At 40.2% G+C, this 21,195-nt stretch overlaps 1 protein-coding gene across 1 annotated transcript; it reads right to left on the bottom strand.

Moving 5' to 3' along the window:
- Positions 1–1,601: 1,601 nt before the first annotated feature.
- On the bottom strand, positions 1,602–19,016 carry sfxn5a (sideroflexin 5a). Its single transcript, XM_084381579.1, has 14 exons — positions 18,875–19,016; positions 17,337–17,405; positions 15,783–15,860; positions 15,322–15,348; positions 13,572–13,626; positions 13,155–13,180; positions 12,973–13,026; positions 12,815–12,871; positions 12,658–12,723; positions 11,645–11,735; positions 8,384–8,499; positions 8,167–8,252; positions 3,779–3,896; positions 1,602–2,249 (listed from the first exon to the last, which is right to left on the bottom strand). The coding sequence occupies exons 1-14, from the start codon at positions 18,920–18,922 to the stop codon at positions 2,172–2,174; spliced, it is 969 nt and encodes a 322-aa protein (XP_084237705.1). The 5' UTR covers positions 18,923–19,016; the 3' UTR covers positions 1,602–2,171.
- Between the last annotated feature and the right edge of the window lie 2,179 nt (positions 19,017–21,195).

The following is a 21,195-nucleotide window of genomic DNA, read 5'->3' as shown; positions in this document are numbered from 1 at the left end:
GCGTAGTCACAGCTGCCACATTGCATCAGTTTCAGTCAAGCAGCGGGAGGCTCGCCGAATCACAAAATCACAAGCTAATTACTGAAAAAAGAAGATTTTGTTCTGAATAGATTTTTTTTAAATAAACAGTTGCAGTCTGATCACTATGGACTGTGACTGGAATTACTTAAATGACCTAATTAGAGATATTTAAATAAGATTCTGACACCAGTAATTAATCTGCAGTGCACGATATGGTAAATTTAGAGGTGACATTTCTGTAAAACTCTCAGCGTTGGAGTGAAATTCAGCCAAATGTGATGCTAATATCAACAAATTAAACCTGAATAATAAAAAGAATAAAAACTGATGTATCTCTTTGAATGTTTGATATTTTTTTTGAATGGGGTTTTGTTTTTGTTGTCTCACTCGGGTTGTGTGCAACAGCTTCCACCTTCCAGCTTCCTCCTCCGATCCGGCGTGTGGCTTCTTGTCGAATTACGCCTCCTCGCAGCCTACCGTGCTGGGTTCCCCCGGCAACCGTGCAAACATGTTAATCACAGAGATGGTAACACGAGATAATACCTGAGGACAGAAAGTTTAAATAAATCAAGTGAAAATACATACAAAAAAGACCATTTGTCAAAATGTCTTTATTTTACTGTGATTATGACGTTTGTGTATATACAGTCTTTACTTACATAAAATGTAGTTTATAACAAGGGAATGCAATTACACAGAGGTGGTTACAACTTTAAATCACCAGGAAGTAAAGGCAAATATTGGAAATTAGTGTTGATATTTCACTATTACCTGCCTCGAGGTAAAAATAACAAACAAACAAGCAAAACACAGTTCAGATAGAAGAATATACCTTAAATGAGATACAGTTCTGAGGTGTTTTGAAGCTTAATACAGTTCACAGATGAGCTTAAAATCATTTTAAGTTTAAGTTTTAATCATTTAATCTTTAATCATGCAACAGATAGTAAAGTGTTGGTTTGCTAAATTATCACATGATGCCCAATCTCCCGCAGGGAGGGGAGTATTCAGGTAGGTAAGGTAGGCTTTTCCTTCCTTCTGGTGCAATTCTACCATCTTACGCCACTAAACGTCACAAGTTTTTACATATACATCATCATGTAGTCCCGCTGCTATCTTTATCCACTAATTTTTCCTCATGGTTATTGAAATTCTTCAGTTAAGGGTTTATTGCAAAATGAAAATGGAGATACACAGAAAAACACAAGAGCCCAGGCTGGATTATAAACCAGCTCGCCAGGCTAAACAGCGAGGACGTGCACAAGGCCGGACTCTCACACTGACTTTTCAGTTCGGGCAGGCGGTCTCGTTGGGGGATGCTCGGCCTGTCGTCCTGAAACCGGACATTTTTGGTCCCTGGCTAGTTGATCTGTGCATCTCTAATAAAAATGAAGTTGTGCAATACTTCCTTATATTATACCTTCACATGAACCAATCTAAAAGCTAAGATAACATATAGGCTAGGGGCCTATATATACTATTATATATACATACATATATATATATATATATATATCATTTTATTCTGAGGGGTCATTCATTTTTCATTCATCAAGAGACAAAACACAGAGTTAACAAAGTTAAAGATAGATCTCATTGGTAGCATTCATTTTTCAAATTTCTTTAGATATCGCGATAATATTGTTATCATGAATCTGTTTGGCCACGATAATCGTGCAGCGAAAATCTGATATCAGGACAGCCCTGATGTAGGCAGCAGGGTCTGGGGGTTATGTTTCTTTCGGTTAGAGCAACAGCCTCTAGAAATACGTGTGCACGTCTCTGCTAACCAGGCTGTGAACTCCCTTTGCTGAAGAAGCACGTTAGCTTGATCGAGTGTGCGAACTCTTCTATAAATCTGTTTGCGTGGCTCAGTTATTTTGCGTTACATCCTTGGTAAGAGTCCATGTTACAACAGCGATAAACCCCCCCGAGGTGTCATCATGTATATTTTCATATATCACAGTGTATCATCATGTGTTATTGCTTATTTAACAACCATTGTCTTGGCATAAACACTGTGTATTCTCACTGCCTCTCCCTCTGTAAACATATGCTAACTGCTCGCCGGATAACACGGCCAAATTTACCATAATTCACTCTCTGGCAGCTTCGGCGACGAGCAGCAGGTCATGTCATCAGGGGATCACTCACAGGCCTTTATTGTATGTCACAATCTTACAGTCTGTGGCCGCGGCGATCTCCGGCTCCAGCTCGTTCACACTGATCTGTGGGAACGAAAAGGTCAGGAGGGAAAAACGTGAACACTTGGCACATATAACAATGTTTACATGCTGTATGTTTTTACGCTGTACATGCATCTTTATCATGAGCCGCTACTTAAAGATAAGAAGCAGTTTCATTTGTAACTAAATAATTCTTAAAAGCTTTAAATGTTCCGTATTTACTGCTAATGTGCAAAAAGAGCCAATTTGGCAGATTAAAGTCTAATTTGAGGTTCGCATCTCCTAATATTTGAACGAGAGACAGATGGCTGTTGGAGTCGGAGGCAGAATCCTAATCAGACGTCTTGGTAGGTGTGAAATGGGGAAGTGGGACAAATTGAGTAGGCGGGGGGTCCGGGGGAACAGGGCATTCAAGTTGCTTTTTGGGGAGTTCGTTTTTTTTTTTCATCTGCTATTCTTGCGAAAGTGTAAAAAGGACTTGTGAGAGAAAAACAGGCCCCTCCGCAGAACGGGAGGCGTCTTTTTCACAGGACTGTTGGCGGCACATATGTCTGAAGTTTTTTGCCATATGGCTGTCTGAGCTATTTCCAGTGGTAATTAAATCCTAAACATTTTAAAGCCAGAGCCGGTTGGCTTGTGTCAGCGAGTCATTTGGCAGAGAGAAGACAAAGAGAGAGATATGAGTGAAAAACAAAAATCGGGCTGATTAATGAGCAGAATGACACATACGGAGGTAATAAGGCTAAAGTTAGATGTCAGCCCGCTAGCCTGGATGGCATCAGTGAATGAAGGCGGTAGTGGCTCCGGGCAGATCATAACAGAACAGGTTAAGTCTCAGAGGGCTACGCCTCATTAGGAGGGAGAGCCTCTGTGAAGCTCAATGGGGAACGGTAAAGAGGTCAGAAGACCGCGGTCATCAACATCAGTCACTGAGACTGAGTCATGGCAGACCTGAGCGAGGAGGATATCTAATACGGTCAGGGTGAGAGGGGTAACACTTTATATTAGGGGACACATATTAACCATTGACTAGTTGCTTATTAGTGCACATTATGACTCTTATTAAGTCATTATTAAGCATGACCATATTTTACAACTACCAGGCCGTGCACGATCCGATATCGGTGTGTTTGGGGTTGTCTCTGGACCATCATCCTGACTGACAGATCCAGTTTTTGTAATGTCACAGCTTTGTGACTGAAGTAAAAAGACCAGGAAAGGGTATATTTCAACCCAGACCGTGTTTTTCTGAACGTAACCAGGTTAATAATTATGATGTTCAAGTAAAAACACCAACAGGAGTTGCAAAACTATGATAGCTGTGACATGGTCAGCTGCGATGAAACAACATTAATCATGATTTTCTAGCTTTTACTTGGTGATTCTTAGTGACAGATTCTGAGTTACAAAGACTTAAGGCCTACACTTGGTTACTTATGATCAATGAGCATTAACTAGGAGGTTATTAAGGGAAAACTCTTAGTTAATGGCCTAGTGGTTGTAGAATATGGTCAACTACTCAATGTTTAATATGTGCACCCTAATATCAAGTTGATTTCAGGATGACGTACCTGTGACATCTGTGGGAAGAGACTGATGGCGAGAGGCAGAGCCAGTCCGAAGGCGGCGAGGACAACCAGACTGTGGACGGGCAGGACGAGCCGCCGATGTCTCTGCAGGAGAGGAAGCCTGGTGGGACGCAGACGAGACAGAAACCTGTCACTTTATTGACTTCACAGTTACTGCACAGGTTTATTGGTGGTGGCACTCGGGATGTTTTTATATGATTTGATTTAATTTGTTCTGTATAAACAAATAACATAGACATTTATGTTTTTTTATTAACTTTTCATCAGACTTTTCATAAGACAAAAGGAAAAAGTTGAGACGTTTAAAAACTGAGAAATGAACAATGATCGGTTGTTCACACACCATGTAGTGTGGGAACCTTGTAGCTTGAATTTAAAGATCAAATTCAAGGTATTTCAATGACTTTCCAGGCACAATACCCTCAAATATAGGCATAGTTTGAGACACAGATCAAGGTTTCCATGCTGACAATTCATTGACCCATGTCTTTTTTCAAAAACTCTCAACCTTGAAATTAATATTAGCTGATATATCTGCCCAGATGATTAATCGAATCCATGAACTTCCTGCTTACAGTTCAATCCTACAAATGTTGTTCTAACTCAACTTAAATAACCCTTATGTATAATCCCTGCTTAAAAATTGTGTTGCCGTTAATTGTAAAAGCCGTATTTTCTCTCCAAACCAAACAGACTTTTTAAAGATCCATCTCCACAAATATATTTTCTCGTCTCAGCCCATGTTCCTCCTCCCTCGGCGCTGCCCTCTGTAGGATAATCCCCTCTTCAGTGTGTGGGACAGCGAACTCAGCAGGAGCTTGAGAAAGAGCCGCTCCAGCTCTCCTCCACCAGCGACGCCTCTCCCCCTAACGAGGAGAGCTACTGCCTAATGAGGGAGCTCATTAACACATATGGCTGCCATGGTTTAATTAGGCTACACACACACATAATACACACATCCTAGAAGTGGATTACAAAGAGGAAAGTCAATGGGAGAAAAAGTTGCGAGGTATGTGCGATGTGAGTGATGAAGGAAGGTTTGGGCACACGTTTAAGTTTGAAAACCTCCAAATCAGCTGAAAAACTCTGAAATTAATGACACCATTTCATGCAGGACTGGCTCGCACTGAGTAAACTGGCTAGTGGCCACGTTCTGGTGGAGGTCTTACCAGGTTTAACTGTTTACATGAACCTGTGACACCGTGACTGAGCCTCCCTGTCGACCAATTAATAGAATACCCCTGCTGACTTGTGTTGTGTCAGATACTCCTCTATGCCGCTGAATGACTCTGACAAGACGTTTAATTTCTAGTGGTAGTATTAGCAGTAGGATTTACTTGTGGCAATGTATTTTCCTGACCAAAAAATATATAATCATACGGTGGCCCTGATGTCAAAACATAACATCATTTCACAAAACACATCGACATTTTGCAAAACAAGACAACATTTAACAAAACACGACAACATTTCAGAAAATACGACATTTTACAAAACACGACATTTTACAAAACGCATTGACATTTTACAAAACACAACACTTCATAAAACACAACAAGATTTCACAAAAACAACACTTCACAAAACAAAACATTTAAAAAAACACAATATTTGACAAAACACAACATTTAACAAAACACATTAACATTTCACAAAACACAACATTTCCAAAAACACATTAAACAAAACACAACATTTAAAAAGTCCTGACATGTCAGAAAACATGAAATTTCACGAAACACAACAAAATTTCTGAATTTTATGAAACTGTGTTATATAGTAGTAATAATATATAATATATAAAGATATATTATTCTTATATGTAAGAATAATATATCTTACATATATTTGTAGATATATATTTGGAAAACATATGGTAATATGTTTTACAGTATATAAACTGCATTAATTGGTATATTTGTCAATATAGAGAGATTATATCATTTCACAGATTTAATAATACATTGCAAGTACATCATTAAATATATATTTCAATATATAAAGATTACATTATATACTCTTTACAATAACCATCATTGATGAATGGTCAGTTTATCGTTAATTAAACTTTAGTCAATAGTTATTGCGCTGTTAACAATGAAATGCTTTAAAAAACATATATTAACTTACTATAAAACAACGTTTATTTAACTATAAATTAACCATTTATTAATGATGGTTATTAATTGTCACCTGATGACACTAATTTCAAACATAAGCCTGTGTGAACGCTTCGTGTCAGCGTAATAGGTGCATACAAGGTGAAAACATTGTCATAACACATTATAATTGATACCAATCAAGGAAAGTAGCTAGAATGTCAGTATATTAGATCTATATATGGAAAACATATTTCACCTGGGGTTCACCTGATGTGAGTATATATTTGTATGAAGAAACCAAATAAATGCAATGGCAATAAAACGTCAAATATGAGTCTTTCTGACCATTTGTTTCACCTTTTGTTCAGCTCGCTTCTATTCCTGCAGAGCCTGCGTACTGTGTGTACAGGAGGCATGTGAGGGGGAATAATTAAAGTGTAAAGCAGGTTTCTAATTATTGCACTAAACAAACACCTCATGAAGGAGGTGGGGGTGATTATGAACATACAATAAAAGTCAGGAGGCGTCTCTTTGTCAGCAGCTGAAGAAGGAGAAGAAGAAGCTATTGTTTAAATGCTGTAGCTGATGTTGAGATTCAGTCTTTTTCAACAGTTTATATTTCAAGAGTTCTGCTACGCTGTTTTCCTGTGAGGCTCCAGAAATGTTTTGAGGAGCACGAAACTTGGCATGGGGGTTAGGAGATAATGACTAAGTATTCATTTTTGCCTTCAACAACATATATAATTATATATATTAGAGCTTGAAACATTAACTGAAACAGGGATACTGTTTCTGAGATACACTTTCACAGCCCTTTGTTACATCGCAGCAAGAACTTGGCTCCAAATCCGAAACCGAAGCTGTCGGTGCAGGTAGATGTAGCTCAAGACGCAGAACAATAAATAACACGTCCTGAATACACTTACAGGTCTGTTACGTCTCGTAGCTGCTGAAGCACATGCAGGACAGAACCTGCTGTCAGGGACCTGACTCTACTCTCAGCAGTGTCATCCATCACCGAGGGGCCGCCCAGGAGCCCGTCTCTGTCCCCTTGTTTTCGCTCCATTGAGAGCCAGTGAAGGCGAGCTGACATGGAGCATAGCTGAGCCCTCCTCACCTGCAACCCACAGTCCACCTCGCAGCCCTCTGCTCGCTCTCACAAGGCACTCCCTCCCTCATTCAGTCATTCAAGCTGCCAGGAATCCCAAACACACCTGGGCAGCCGGGCCTCGCTGTCTGAGCCCGCCTGCTCGGAGCGGTCGGGACAAGTGCTGTCAAGGATTTACAAAGATGGCCGCATTCCTCGGCGCACCGCAGGCGCAGCCGGGGCCATCGATCACAGGACGTCCGTATAAACACGTTGCATCATTAAGACATCATTACAGTCATATCACACAACGCTGAATCTCTGTGGTGGAGACGGGTCACTGACTGTGAGAGCAGCTCCGAAAATGAAGACATCTGAGACTCTGTGCATTCAAAAATATTAATCTTTGTGACGTTAATTCATTATGATGTGTCATTTAGTCAGGGGTCATGTGCATTTCTGAATTAATCCAACTTGTATTATAGCCAAACACTAAAGCCTCCATGGCTTTCATCACAGCGTTCATTTACATTTTTAATCAGGAAAATGCTCTTCTCCAACGATGATTTAACATTTAAAGGGTAAGACGCCTTTGCCCACATTAAGTGATGTATTTAATGTGTGCAGCAGCAGAGACAGCGCTTTCTGAAACAGGCACAAAAAGAAATTGGAAGGAAGAAAGGCTGAACGGACGAAGAAAAAGGGCACCGCCGACAGAAACTTCTGCAGAAAATACACATTTTAAGGAAGACAAGTGTCTCCGTGCTGCGATGAAAAGCTTGATCGTTTATTAGCCACAGTCTAAACTGAGTGTCTCTAATTTTGGTTATTGATTAATTGTGAAACTCCACAGCGATGGCCATATCCTCAAAAAGTGACACTGAATCAGGAATAACAGGAATCTTAATGATTATTGTTTCATAAGTCTGGTGAAGTAGAAGCAGCGCCGGCGTAGCCAAAGCCTGATATAGCTCCAATACTGTTAAAATTATACACACATGCGGGGAAGTGCCAGAGGTAGACAAGTCGCCAATACAGTGTGTTCGAATGTCAGCTGTCTTTTCTACTTTTACCTTTATTTTCTAAATGTATCGTCTCTATGAGGAAGCAAAACAAGCTTATAAAGTTTGAGAAAACTGACCAGTTCATCAAATATAAAATACATATATATAGTCTCTTACTTTTCCAGTACAGCCATGATCATGGGGGGAAGCACCAGAATCGGCATTGGAAGGACCACTCTGGTCAGAGCTGTCTCTAAAAGTGCCTGCCAGAAAGAGATGTCACATTATTGACAGTAAGCAGTAGATTGAATTCACTGCATCGATCAATAAAGCAACAAAACTGCACCTGAAGAATTCACATCAGTTAAAAGGTTTTCCAAGCTGAGTGACATACATGCCTGGCAGCCACTTTGGATGTTCCCACCACGTTCCCGTTGTCGTCGAGCACGCTGATGCCCTCCGACAGCTCCGAGTGTCTCATGAGCACCACGTTGCAGACGTTTGCGCTCGCTGCAGAGAGGTGAGAATGATTTTGTTAAAAATTAAAGCGTCTCACCTTTAAGAGTCTGACTATTTATTTATTATTTAACAAATTATTTGTTCACTCTCCGAGCTCAAGATCAGGCAGGAGGGGACTCACAGGTAATCTTTTACTAGAGAATGGTTTGAGATTTCAAGTTTAGCATTTTTCTGTGTTGATCTAATACTTATCAAAGATCATGACAAAATGTTCTGCTGAAGGACAAACTGTCTCTAACTTGCTGTCCACATGCATGTCCTCTCCTCAAGATGAACTCTAATAACTTTGGTGACCCCTCTTCTTCTAATTTCGCACTTCAGGTCAAAATTTTACCGCAAATACCTGCGCAACTAATGTGTTTAGTGGTAATTAGCAAACAATAGTCTGCTGTTTCTAGTTACAAAAGGATCTTATTATTTAACAGAGAGGTTTTTCTCTGTTTAAGTGTCTCCATACAGTTGTCAGACACTTAGAATAACAACCTCTGACAGTCGGAGTTGCCCCGAAGGATTACGTCGCAGCTATTGCAGCTGTGTCACAGCTCTATATTAAGGTCCTTGTAATATGTGTTAAATAGCTAATGAGGACCTTATGAGTCCCTTTAAGATGCTCATTGAAATTAATAAGATTACATAAGCATCATACACAGATTTATTGTTAGATTATAAGACATTTATAGCCTATAATAAACAAATACGGAGCACCGTGCCTCCGTGTGTGTGTGTGTCAGAGACGGACACCGTAACCAAGGTGACAGATGGGTCGACAAACAGCAGTGTTGTTACCCTGTGATTTATTCACGAGAGCCAAAATGAACACAAATGTATGTTAATGTAGACAGACCTTTCTCCTTGACTCTAATAGGAATAAGAAAAACTCATTTTAGAGAGTTTAGTGGTGTCGCCGCGAGCCTTTTTAATTTAAGACAACAGCGTTCAGAGTTATCTGCGCCAAGAGCTGCAGGGCTGACAGGTCGCTTTGTGAGGGGGAATTCAATTGACTGAGCAAATAGATCTTTTTACCTACAAGGGATATTTTTTTTTTTTATCCAGACCAATTAACAAGAGGGACAGATAGTGGCAGGGAATAACAAAAAACTACGGCAAACGGATCAAATTTTCAAAAAAAAACTGCAATTATAGATTCAATTTCATAATTACTTTGATGCATTTATTAACTTAATTATAAATCTGCGAGGCTAAATGCTGAAATATTTGGCTGTAATGTGCAATTATTTGAAATAATTACATTCATGTACATTCTAATTGTCATCTAATAACTAGTGGCACACTCGCGGAAATGCATCCCAGAACTTTTCCACGTAATTACTTCCTAAATATCACAAATAGAGACAAATATTTTCAAAACACAACAAATTAATTATCCAGTACATTTCTGGCGGCGCGTTCTTTCCCCCTCCAGTTAAAGTCTTCACAATCTAATTGAATGACAGGCCGCCGCTTGATTAGGTTATTACAAATAAATCTAGCCTTAAGTAAGCAAACAAAATCAAGCGGGTGAAAATTCAAACAGCACTTTGCTTTTCGCCCGCTTCAATTAGACATTTTAATTACCTTTTATATGGGCCAAGCAAAACAACAACAGCAACCACAATGAACAAACAGAAATCAGGTAAATGAGGCCTTGACATAGACGCCACTTTGGGGGTAATTATCCAATTTGTTTGCGGCAGCAGAGTTCTAACGAGCAGCCAATTACCAGGCAAAGGCTGCGCTGTAGAAACCTGTTGATTTAATTGAAAGAACCGCCATGGTGAGAGAGGGGGGGGAGCAGGCAAACAATTTAATTATGAGCCAGCAGCCCGGGGCATTCTGGGACACGGGTCTATACCCCTGGGTGTGACTGTGTGTTTTGTGGGAGAGTGGCATGAAAACCAGCTTTGTGGCTCCACACACGTCTGACAAAGAGAGCTCACAACACGTCTGTGACCCTGCAGAGGGAAACGGACTGAGTGACACAAATCGGCTCAGCTGTGGCTTGGCTCGCACACAGAGATTTCTAATGATCACAGAGCGGCTCCAAAGGGTAGACGCCATATCGACAGACACTGAGGATAACAATGACTTTATATATACTGTATGTGGAGATTTATATTAGCTGTTAATTTTTTTAAATTGTGTGCATCATGAAAATAGAACAAGCAGCGAGGAAACAGTCAACAGTGTCATTTTCTTTAAATAACACGTATCACACCTCGGCCCACGTGTGGACAAACCGGATGCATGAACTGAGATCATTATTGGGATCATTATTATCGGTCCCCAGAGGGTTAAACTTGACCCTGACTTTTGACCCTAGTTCATGATAAAATACCTCAAAAACCAATTACCCAAATACTCATCATGTTGATGTAGTACAATATCATAGTACTGCATAGACAGCATGCTAAACATGAGCATGATTCACTAATTAACTCCACTTATTGTTAGCATGCAAACAAGCAAACACCACATGATAAAATCTTAAAGGTCCAGTGTGTAGGATTAAGGAGGATCTTCTGGCATTCATAAGTATGTTTTCATCAGCGTATCACCTGAAAAAAAGAGTCGCTGGGATTTCGTTACCTCAGAATGAGTCTTTGATACCTACAGAGGGAGTTTGTCCTCCACAGAGTCCGCCATGTTTGTACAGTAGCCCAGAGCGGACAAACCAAACACTTGCAATATTTCTAACGGCTAAATTTGACATACTAACTGTCGTTACACTTGCAAACTAACTATACATTTTGAGACCAGGGATGCTTTTAAGCAATTTCTTTAATCGATAGTCAGCTGCCTAAACAATTAAAAGTCCATTTATCATTAATAGGACTGATACATGAAATATGTTTTTCCATTAGAAATCCGTTTTAACGAGGAGGTCATGAGTTAAAAGGCCCCTTATCAACATTCGTGAAATGATCTCCATATCTTTAATTAACCAAAATGTAAATGAAAAAACAAAATAGACGGCTTCAATTTCTACTCAAATCTGCCTCCACAGAGGTTTATTTAAAGTCTGGAGAAGTTATTCATCCTAAACCAAAACTAAATTGTTGAAACTAATTTGGTTTAAAAGGCCGTTTTAGTAAAGACCTGGACCTAATCCCTGCTCCTCTGAGCTTTCTGAACTCACCCACTGCTGGGAAGGGGATGAACCTCTGCACCAAAAGCCTGGTAGTTGGGCTGAAGCGGCTGGCTTTACGGATTAACACGTTCAACCCGACCTGAAGGGAAAACCACGTGCACATGACACAGACAATCAACCACTGATGACTATTTTGAATTAATGCTTGAATAAATATGTTTTTGGAAACCTCAAAGCACGGACATCCAGAAACTGTATGATCGGGGGGAAAGTGACACACGTTCCTAAATACTGGCTTGTATTTTAACACACTGGAAGCTGTAGTCAAAAGGCTACGTGCTCTCAGATAACACACCACCCCGCCACTTCGGCCTCCGGCTGTCCCCCAGCCCGGCGGGGGGTCGTCACCAGAGCGGACGTCTAATTGGAGAGCTCCTGCCCCCCTCCTTACCCGTCGTTCCGCCCTCCAGGCACCCCGCGAGTTTTTTCTGTGCTCGCTGCCGTCACCGAGCCTGAGGGCAGCAGCCGGATGAGCGCCCAGTGGGACCAGTAATTGGCTCGGTTTGAGCCCTGTTGTCCACACTGTGTCAGGCAGGTGTGTGAACGTGTATTACAGCCTTTTGACATTTGAGGTCTTTGATGACATAAAGGTAAAAAGAAAGGTTTAACTGATAAGAGCATTGTGACAATTTATGCTGATATTCCCCTTCTTTCGAATTTGGCCATTTTTCTGTCAAAACAATTGAAAGTATTTGGTGTTTTGGCTTAAAAATGTATCCTGTCAGGGCGGAAAAGCATCTCAAACCACAGTTAAACCTTTAAGCTATGCATGGAAGCCCAGATCAACAATATTTGTATTGGATTATACCACAACTCAACAAACAAGTCAAAGCAAACACATCACGACTGCAGGTTTTACAGACTTTTATATACTGTAGGTAGTGACCTATACCAAAGTCAAACACTGTGGTGGTTTTTTGGTTTATTCTCGGTTTAAGTGACTCATCTAGCGCTGTGTGATGACTTCAAGCCATCGGAGTCACAGGGTTTGTTCAACTCACAGCGATGGAGACTGCGCTGGTCACCGCTCCGAGGTATCCCTGCACGAATTTGGAAGCTGGAGCCGGCTAAAGTGGCAAAACGAGAGACATTACCACATGAAAATACTTTACTACCGTTAACGTACACTATAACTGGTGACCGGGTGGATTTACTGACCTTGGAGGCGTTGCGGTTGCAGTAGTTAACACAGGCGTTGTGACTCTGGTTTAACCACTGCAGAAGGAGAGATGTGTTAGTAAATCTGCAGATACACTTGCTGTATGAAATGTTGATGCATGTCGTCTTTATAAATGAATAACTAAATGGGTATTTACCTGCCAGAAGATGGTTGATACCAACGTCTGATTTGGGAGAAGGAGGCCAACAACCTGCACAAAGAGAACGACCCTCATCAGAACAATTAAAAAACAAAGCTTTAACAATATACGAGAGGTTCAAGTTTAATTTAAAACCATATGATATAGGTGAGTATGTAGATGCAGTACTGAAATCTTACCACTGGTGTGCCAAACGGGATAAAACCTGTTAAAGACAGTCAGTATTATCGCTGTTTTAACTCATTATTGTTTGATTTTAGGTTATTTTGCTGCCAGAATTAAAGTTCCTCAAATACATAATGTTGGTCAGAATATATTAAATATCTGGTGTCTCTTTCTTTCTCCTCCCTCTTTCATTCTGAGACTGGACCAGACTACTTGTGTTTGCTTCTTCGGAGGCCTCGAGAACTTCTCGATCACCGTGGGAGAGAGGTTTTAATCAGCGCCCAGCTGAGTGTGACCTTTTTCCAGACAACCTGAAGAGCCCCGTTGAGCCGTGACAGTTCCCAGGATGAACGACGCCTCCATGTTGGACCACATAACAAGCCCCCTAGATCCCCGCTTCCCCCCGAGGCTTCCACACCAAGCTACTGTACCTGACATCCGAAAGGGCATGAGGATCTTCTCCCCCGTGTCAGGGTGGACGATGGCCTGTAATAAGAGCGTAATGATGAGAATCAGACGATAATGAGAGCTGAATGATTCAGTTAGTTCAGGTCAAGGGAAAGTTTCGCACTGGGGGTAAAAACGGGAAGGGAAGTTTGAAGTGTAACTAGAAACGATTGAATATCACGTTAAACAAAGTGAAAAACACGGCGTCAGATAAACACTGAGAGGACAGACAGAAGTGGAGCAACAAACACTGTAACGGTTGCTGGTCGCTGTGTGTAAACTGTCGTCTCGTCTCGTACGTACGCACCAAAGACAAACGACAGAGCTCTGTCAGAGCGGCATCCTCTCTGCTGTAAGATAAGACTGATGGAAATCTCTTTTCCTCTTTTGCTTCAGTGGAGAGGAGATCTGCTGATTGGAGAGGAACGGAAGGAATCTCGCTCCCTCCTGGTGTTCATGAAGCCAATCTTGAACTTGTGAAGGATGAGGGCACTGTCATGTCTATAAAGAGGTTAAAGCTTATACCTTGTCTTAGTCTTATAGTCCTATAGAGTCCAGTTCTGCTTGGTAAGATTTCTCCGACTATACACACAACAATCTTAACCCACCTGCACTTCTTTGTATTCAGCGACATGTTTATATACTTTAATAAATGGTCCAACACAACCCAGACCGACATTTGCTGGTTCCAGCTTTTTAAATGTGAGGATTCGCTGCTCTTCTTTGCCACATACGGCAATTATTGAGGAGTTTTTGTGTTTTGGACTGTTTTTGACTAAAAGATAAATCAATTAATCGTGAAAATGATCAGCAGATTAATTGCTCATGAAAATTATCATGAGATGCAGCTAGGGCTGTCATAATATCAATATCAGATTTTCATTTATCAACAACATTAATGTGATATCTACAGACGTTTTACAAAAGAGAGTTGCATTTTTTGTGTGTTTTCTCTTTTTTTGCTAAATAAATTACCCTCATAATACAAGTATAATGAGGTGGAGAGAGAATCTGTGACCAAAACTGTCACTAAACTACTTAATTAGTGAAAAGGCAAGCAGATGAACTTCTAAACAAAAGATCGAAAACATTCATTTTTAGGACTCGAATGTGATTTCCCAGGATCCGTTTCAGAGCAGGGTTGAGAATGAACTAAACACTGACATTTGGTGACTTTTTTCAAATGTAAAAACATATTTTGAAAAAAGAAAAAGGGGCGAGGGTCGAGTTTATATGTGCATTTTGAACATGCTGTTGATCAATTTAAGAAAAACTATTAAAAAAGAGCACAGAACTGACAACTAATTCATTAAATAATGTATTAATTAAAAGAATTAATTAAAAAATAATTAGATTTTTACAAAGCTGGTGTTTATGACTCGTCTAAATAAAACTTAAAGTAAAGCCTGTTAATAGTTCTCTGTTGGTTTGACCGGCTGCACCTGCAGTTCAGTGACAGTCAGACGTCTTCCGAAGCTGCTAATTAGCACCCGAGTTTGTTTTTTTTCTTTTCATTTGCCTGCTTCACTGTCTTAAATGTTAAATGTTGCGTTTTACTGTTTCGTCCGCTCTCTCGGATGTTTGCTGTGTCAACAGGTGAGGTGTCGAGCTGTAGTGTGAAGAACCGACTTGTTTGCCAACTCGTGACACCGTGCCACAACGACCAGAGATGGCGAAGATAGCGATCGGAGAGTGGTGAAGAGAGAGAGATGAAAAGAGAGAGGAACATCTTACCTGCTTTATTTTTTGAGCTTGCCAAAGCTGTAAAGACAAACAACAAATACAGAAGAACGTCTCATGTAACCACCTTAACTGTAAGTAATGTAGAAACATGATGCTTTGTTATTTATTGGTTTATCAGACAGGGACAGTGAAATTTTAAACAGCTCTGCTTCTGTCCTTTCTGTCAGTTAAATACATAAAATGTAAAAACAAAAAAATGGAGCATTTAAACGTATATCAAGAAGATATTTGGCTATTTTTACATCCATCTCCGGGGCTACATCCTCGCTCGAAATACTCCACAAACACCTGTTTCCTTCACCCTTCCTGAGGACCAATCAACACACCCTGAACGGTGTTGCTTCTCAAAAAACAACACTCGGAGAACAAAACAAAGAGTTGGACAATTTACGACACTCGTCAACGCAAAACACCTCTCTCTGTCACCACAAAGTGTCACTTGCTGAGTTTACCTGTGCGTCCGTCACTCCTGGAGGCAGAGTTCCCTGTTTGAAACGGTGCAGCAGCTCCACGCTCTCCTGCAGACGTTCCTGATTGGACAAAAAACAGATAAAACAGTCAGAAAGGTGTAAAGTTAGGTCAGGACACTCTTCCCTGGGGAGTCTTAGTCAGCTTAGAGATGTTTTTTTTCTCTTCCACTATGTGGCTCAATGTGCGATAATTGTGTTTCACTAAAACTTTCATGCTGCTTTTCAGTTGACAAATGAGTTTCCTAAAAGGTAATGAGAGCAGCTTTCTGGGGTGTGATCATTGTCTAATGCTGAGCAAAATACAACGATGTGCTCCAATTTGTTCTAATGAGCTGCCATCTGTGTGTGCATGTGTGTGCATGTGTGTGCAATGCATGTGTGTGTGTGTGCGTTCCTTTTTCTCTGAGCTGGAGTCAGGTGTGTACTTTTGCCGTTGTGTGCGCATGTGATCGTACGCAAAAATCACAGCCGTCCCAGTTCCACTCTCATCATTAGGGGCAAGTCGAGGCTACGCCTGGCTCAGCAGGATGCAAGGTGTGTGTGTGTGTGTGTGTGTGTGTGTGTGTGTGTGTGTGTGTGTGTGTGTGTCCTCCCCTCACAGCTGCCCCACACGTCCACACCTCATCACATCCCAGGAGCTACTGCCGCTATTACTGTCACCAAAGAGCCCGCTAACAGCTTCATTACCCAGAGCAGCAGAGCTCTGATGAGTCCATGAACAGAATTACCACAACACGACCGAGTCATGAAGTGTTGGGGCGGGCGGACCGGCCCGGTGTTTAGAGAGAAATGGTTCTGCGACCTGATACGGTACCAAATTCAAAGCTTTTTATGTTTTCCTCTTTCGTTTCTTTCTTCTTTATTAAAAGCTGTTTAATGTGACATTATCGTGCTGTTTTGACCTCAAAAGACTTTAAATTAAATATAAAAAATCATAATCATCAGACATAATTAAATCTTGGTTAACAGCGTCTGTCACTGGGAACTGTCTTAGCTACACAGATTAAAAGATGGTTCAGTTTAGTTCTTATCGAACCCGATCAAGACTCGGAAAAATATTGCTTTACATAATTATGCTTTCGCCCCTGTCCCTTTATTTGTCTTTAAAATTAAATAAATAAGTAAATTTCAAACCTTTCCTTATTTTCTCAGGGAATAATTCATGAATCTTGATGAAATACATCTAAATCTGCCATTCTAGTTGTGTTATGGGATTATATGTGCTATATATTATATATACTGTTGTCTTTTCCTGGTTTTAAATGCTGCATTACAGCAAAGTGATGCCATTATCCAAACTTATCAGACTGTTCTACCTCGTCTTCACCTGCTCAGTCATTAAATCCACATAACTGATCATAATTCATCAAAAGTCTGATTGTGTTAATGTTTTATGAGGTACTTTTGAGGAGATTTAAATATGTCGAGAGTTAGACTGTTTATCACATGCGGCCTCAAAATGACTGCAATGCTATTTTAAGGCCACGCTGCCCAGCCTTAGACCAAAGGCAGCAATAATTCATGATGTTTGTGTACCTCTGTCACAAAGAGTGTGCTGGGGTCGATCACATCCAGGAAGTGCCTGAACCGACCCAAAAACGTGCTCTGAGAAGAGAAGAAGAAGAAGAAGAAGAAGAAATCAAATACAGGCAGTCAAATCTGTATTGTGGACTGTTTCTTTTGCAGAGAGAGGCAGAGAGAAGACTCCAGCTGTCACCCAGTAAACAGCGATATTACAGCCTGCCAGCTGTTTCAACACGCCAGGTGGAGTCTCCTCATTAATACCCCCTTACAAACTGTTTCCTATCTGCATCTTTTAGGGACCCGGATCCACTCACACCATCCGCAATTACTCTCTGTAATGACTGTGCCAGAAATACCTTTTTTCGATCATTTATTCATAACCGAGCAGAAGGAATCATTTCGGAGACGCGGCGACACACCACGCAGCCCTGAGAGCCACCCATCCCTCCCTAACTTCACTTTAATTACACTAACTGCTAATTTGGATGAAAAATCTGGTATGTGACTCACTGCTGCGCCTTGTGACTTCCTGAACATATGGATGTCTGGTGAAAACACGGCGCAGGGGAATAGTTTTTAAAAAAAAAAAATCTGTTAGATTCAATTATTCATCAGCGTCAGTCCAACTTGACCGGTGTGAGCCGACACTGGAAGAGAGGGGGACGCATCTCACCTGCACTTCAGGGCTTACATCACTGGTGTTGCATCTGTGACCTGTTTTTGACCCGAACTCACCACTGGAAATATATTTTTACTCCGTTTTTGGTCACAAAACCTTCATATTTAGACGTAATACACTTACACAAAGTAATAGTGATGATAAATATCTGAAATTCAAGCATCTAACAGTTTTGTCGACAAAGGTGTTGGTGCTTTACTTGTGTATTTTTCCCTTTATGCAACAATACATCTCTACTCCACTACATCTCTCGGGAGGCTGTTGCTCAGGGGTAGAGCCAGCGTCTTGTTATCGGAGGGTTGCTGGTTCGGTTCCCCTGGTCTGCATGTTGAAGTGTCCTCGGGCAAGATACTGGACCCCAAAACTGCTCCTGATGTGCTGGTTGGCACCTCGCATGGCAGCTACCGCCATCAGTGTATGTATAAATTACTGTAAGTCAAAAGCATCTGTGAAATCTCTTGGGCATTATCATAATGTTTTACGCCACTGCAGTTAGTTACCAGTTACTTTTCAGATTACATCTTTTTTTAATGCTCCTCCTGCCCAGTTAAGACCATGTGTCTCCAAACCTGGTGATATTGAATATAAACTGTATTGAGAAAATCCCCCCTCCCCTACTGGATTACTTCCAAAAGTAGGTCACATGACACCACTTGTAAACACACTGATGTTGACACACTGACATGGTGACTGGAAAGTTAACTGTTAACAAGTCAGAGACAATATATCTCTAATAAGCTGCAGCTATCACCTCCACTAAGACTTTACATGTCTTATGTGAAAATATGAGCTTCCACAGGTCACATGTAACAGCTGTCTGCTGCACATACGGAGTAAACTTCCTGTTGTAGACTTTAAAACATAAAAGTACCTGGTCGAAACGAGACCTGCCATGCTGGAAAGTGGGATATCCAGACATGCTGCTGCTGCTGCTGCTGCTGCTGCAGACTCACACACACTTCTTGTAACCGAAAATAAAAACTGTGTTCAGCAGCACCGCATGGAGCCGCAGCTGCAAGAGCTGTCTGCGTGGGTCAGCTGGCAGGCAGGGTGCATGCAGGGTAATGTAGTTTATTCCTGCTCTGCTCGGTTGAACCTCTGGAAAGCTGACTACACTTCCCAGGAGAACATGAGATGTTTTCACTGCTGTAAGGAGGAAGTTAAGGAGGAAAAGTATCAGTTTAGAGCACGACAGATTAAAAACAAATAAAAAAGAGACATTTGAAGTTATAATGTTGTTTGTGGAAGCAGTGGAGGATGTTTGAGTTTGAAGAATGAGTTTAAAGAGTATAACATAGCCCCCTGGTGGTGGTTTAGGATTAAAGTCAGGAGGAGTAAAATGTGCATGGGGTTGGACAAAATAACATGAACACCCTCACATAGATTAAAACACAAATTATATACATTATATACAGCAATGGTAGAAAGTAACTAACTCGAGTACATTTAAGTTCATCTACTCAATTTTGAGGTAGTCGACTTTACTTGAGTATTTCCTCTTTCTGCTACTTTGTACCTCCACTCCACTTCCTTTATCTGACTACAGTTACTTTGCAGATTTAGTTTAAATAATGCAAAATATAATTAATAAACAAATGATGATGTGGTGATTGTAACTTATCTCCATATGACAAGATAATTCCCTTTACTCGTGGATTATTGTTCTTTTATGTTTTGTTGTTTCCTTAAAGTGTGTTTGAGTATCTAGAAAAGCATTATAATTATTATTATGTAATATTATCAGTCATGGAATGTAACTAAATACATTTACTCAAGTAAAGTAAGTACATTTGGTGGTTCTTGTACTTTTCTTTATACTTCTACTCCACTGGAGGCGAACATTGAGCTTTTTACTCCACTACACTATTTATTTAATTACTTTAGTTACTCTGCAGACTTAGTTTAATAAAAAAATATATATATAATCAGTAAATAAATTGTGATGTAAAATTATCAGTGATGGAATGTAACTAAGTACATTTACTCAAGTTAAGTCAAATTTGAGATACCAGTAATCGATTGACCAACAGTATACAGTAAAAAGATACATGTGAATATATATATAATTTACTTTTTCTTATACTTTTGATACTTCAGTACACTAAATATCAGATACTTTGATACTTTTATTGAAGTACTATTTGTATGGGTGACCTTCACTTTCACCAAAGTAATATTTTTAACACAATATCTTATAAAACAAACACTTAATATTATGGATTAAGATAAAACTTTATTGCTCCTTGATGGAAAATTTACGACCTGCCCAGCAGATATGAAGTTGTACTCTTGCACTTAATTATTACTTTTATTTGTAACAGAGTACATCTACACTGGGGTTTTGCTTCGTTATTCTCCTAACTCTGACCTACCTGTGAAGTCTATATGCTGATTCCAGTATTTTTAGACTTAGATATATATTTACCGTGTTAAAACAGCACATGTGAATGTCTCCTGCCATGTTAGCACCCTCTCACCTGAGAAATTCACTTGTTTGACTGATTTTCAGATTGATCACGTGCTATGTCAGGCATCAAGTGTGAAAATGTAACAATTAATGCTACAGGTGCACCGTTTACACATCGTGCCGACGTGGTTTGAAAGCATTTCACGTGTCAATAATAAAAGAATTCAGTGCTGCATTTCTCCAGCAGGATATGATTAAAAAAACAATAAAAATAATACAAAAAATGAAAAAATGTAAAGGGTTGTATTCGTGGGACATTGGCTCAAGACCTCAGGGTGACTAAGAGTTCAACCTTATCTGTACTCGCTTGTTTAATGAAGACAGTGTTGAGATGTGATTCAGTGTGAGTGCGTACTTTTAAAAATTGTTGAGTTGCCCCCCAGTCAAAAGACACTAACTGGAACTGATTTTAATTGGCTCTCGTCACTGAATAACAGACCCATTTGAATAGGTGTCATCACAGCAATTCTCACATAATTACTGTCAGTATTGTGACACTCATGCCTGAGAGCATCAGATTCATTCAACACATGCTTTACCTAATAAGTTGATATTTTTTGTGTGTTATTAATCAATATCTTCATGAGTGATAGCATTTTATCTGAACTGTTCTAGACCTTATTTTTGTCAAGATGTAGTAATAAGAAGGTGTCAATATCACAAACACTGCCATAAAAAGCACCAAAAACTAGCAGCTTGTTTAGTTATATGATCAGGTAAATGTT

This window comes from Pagrus pagrus (assembly GCF_965226575.1).
Source record: "Pagrus pagrus genome assembly, chromosome: 18".
Taxonomy (NCBI): Eukaryota; Metazoa; Chordata; class Actinopteri; order Spariformes; family Sparidae; genus Pagrus; species Pagrus pagrus.
This window is presented reverse-complemented; position numbering and strand designations above follow the sequence as displayed.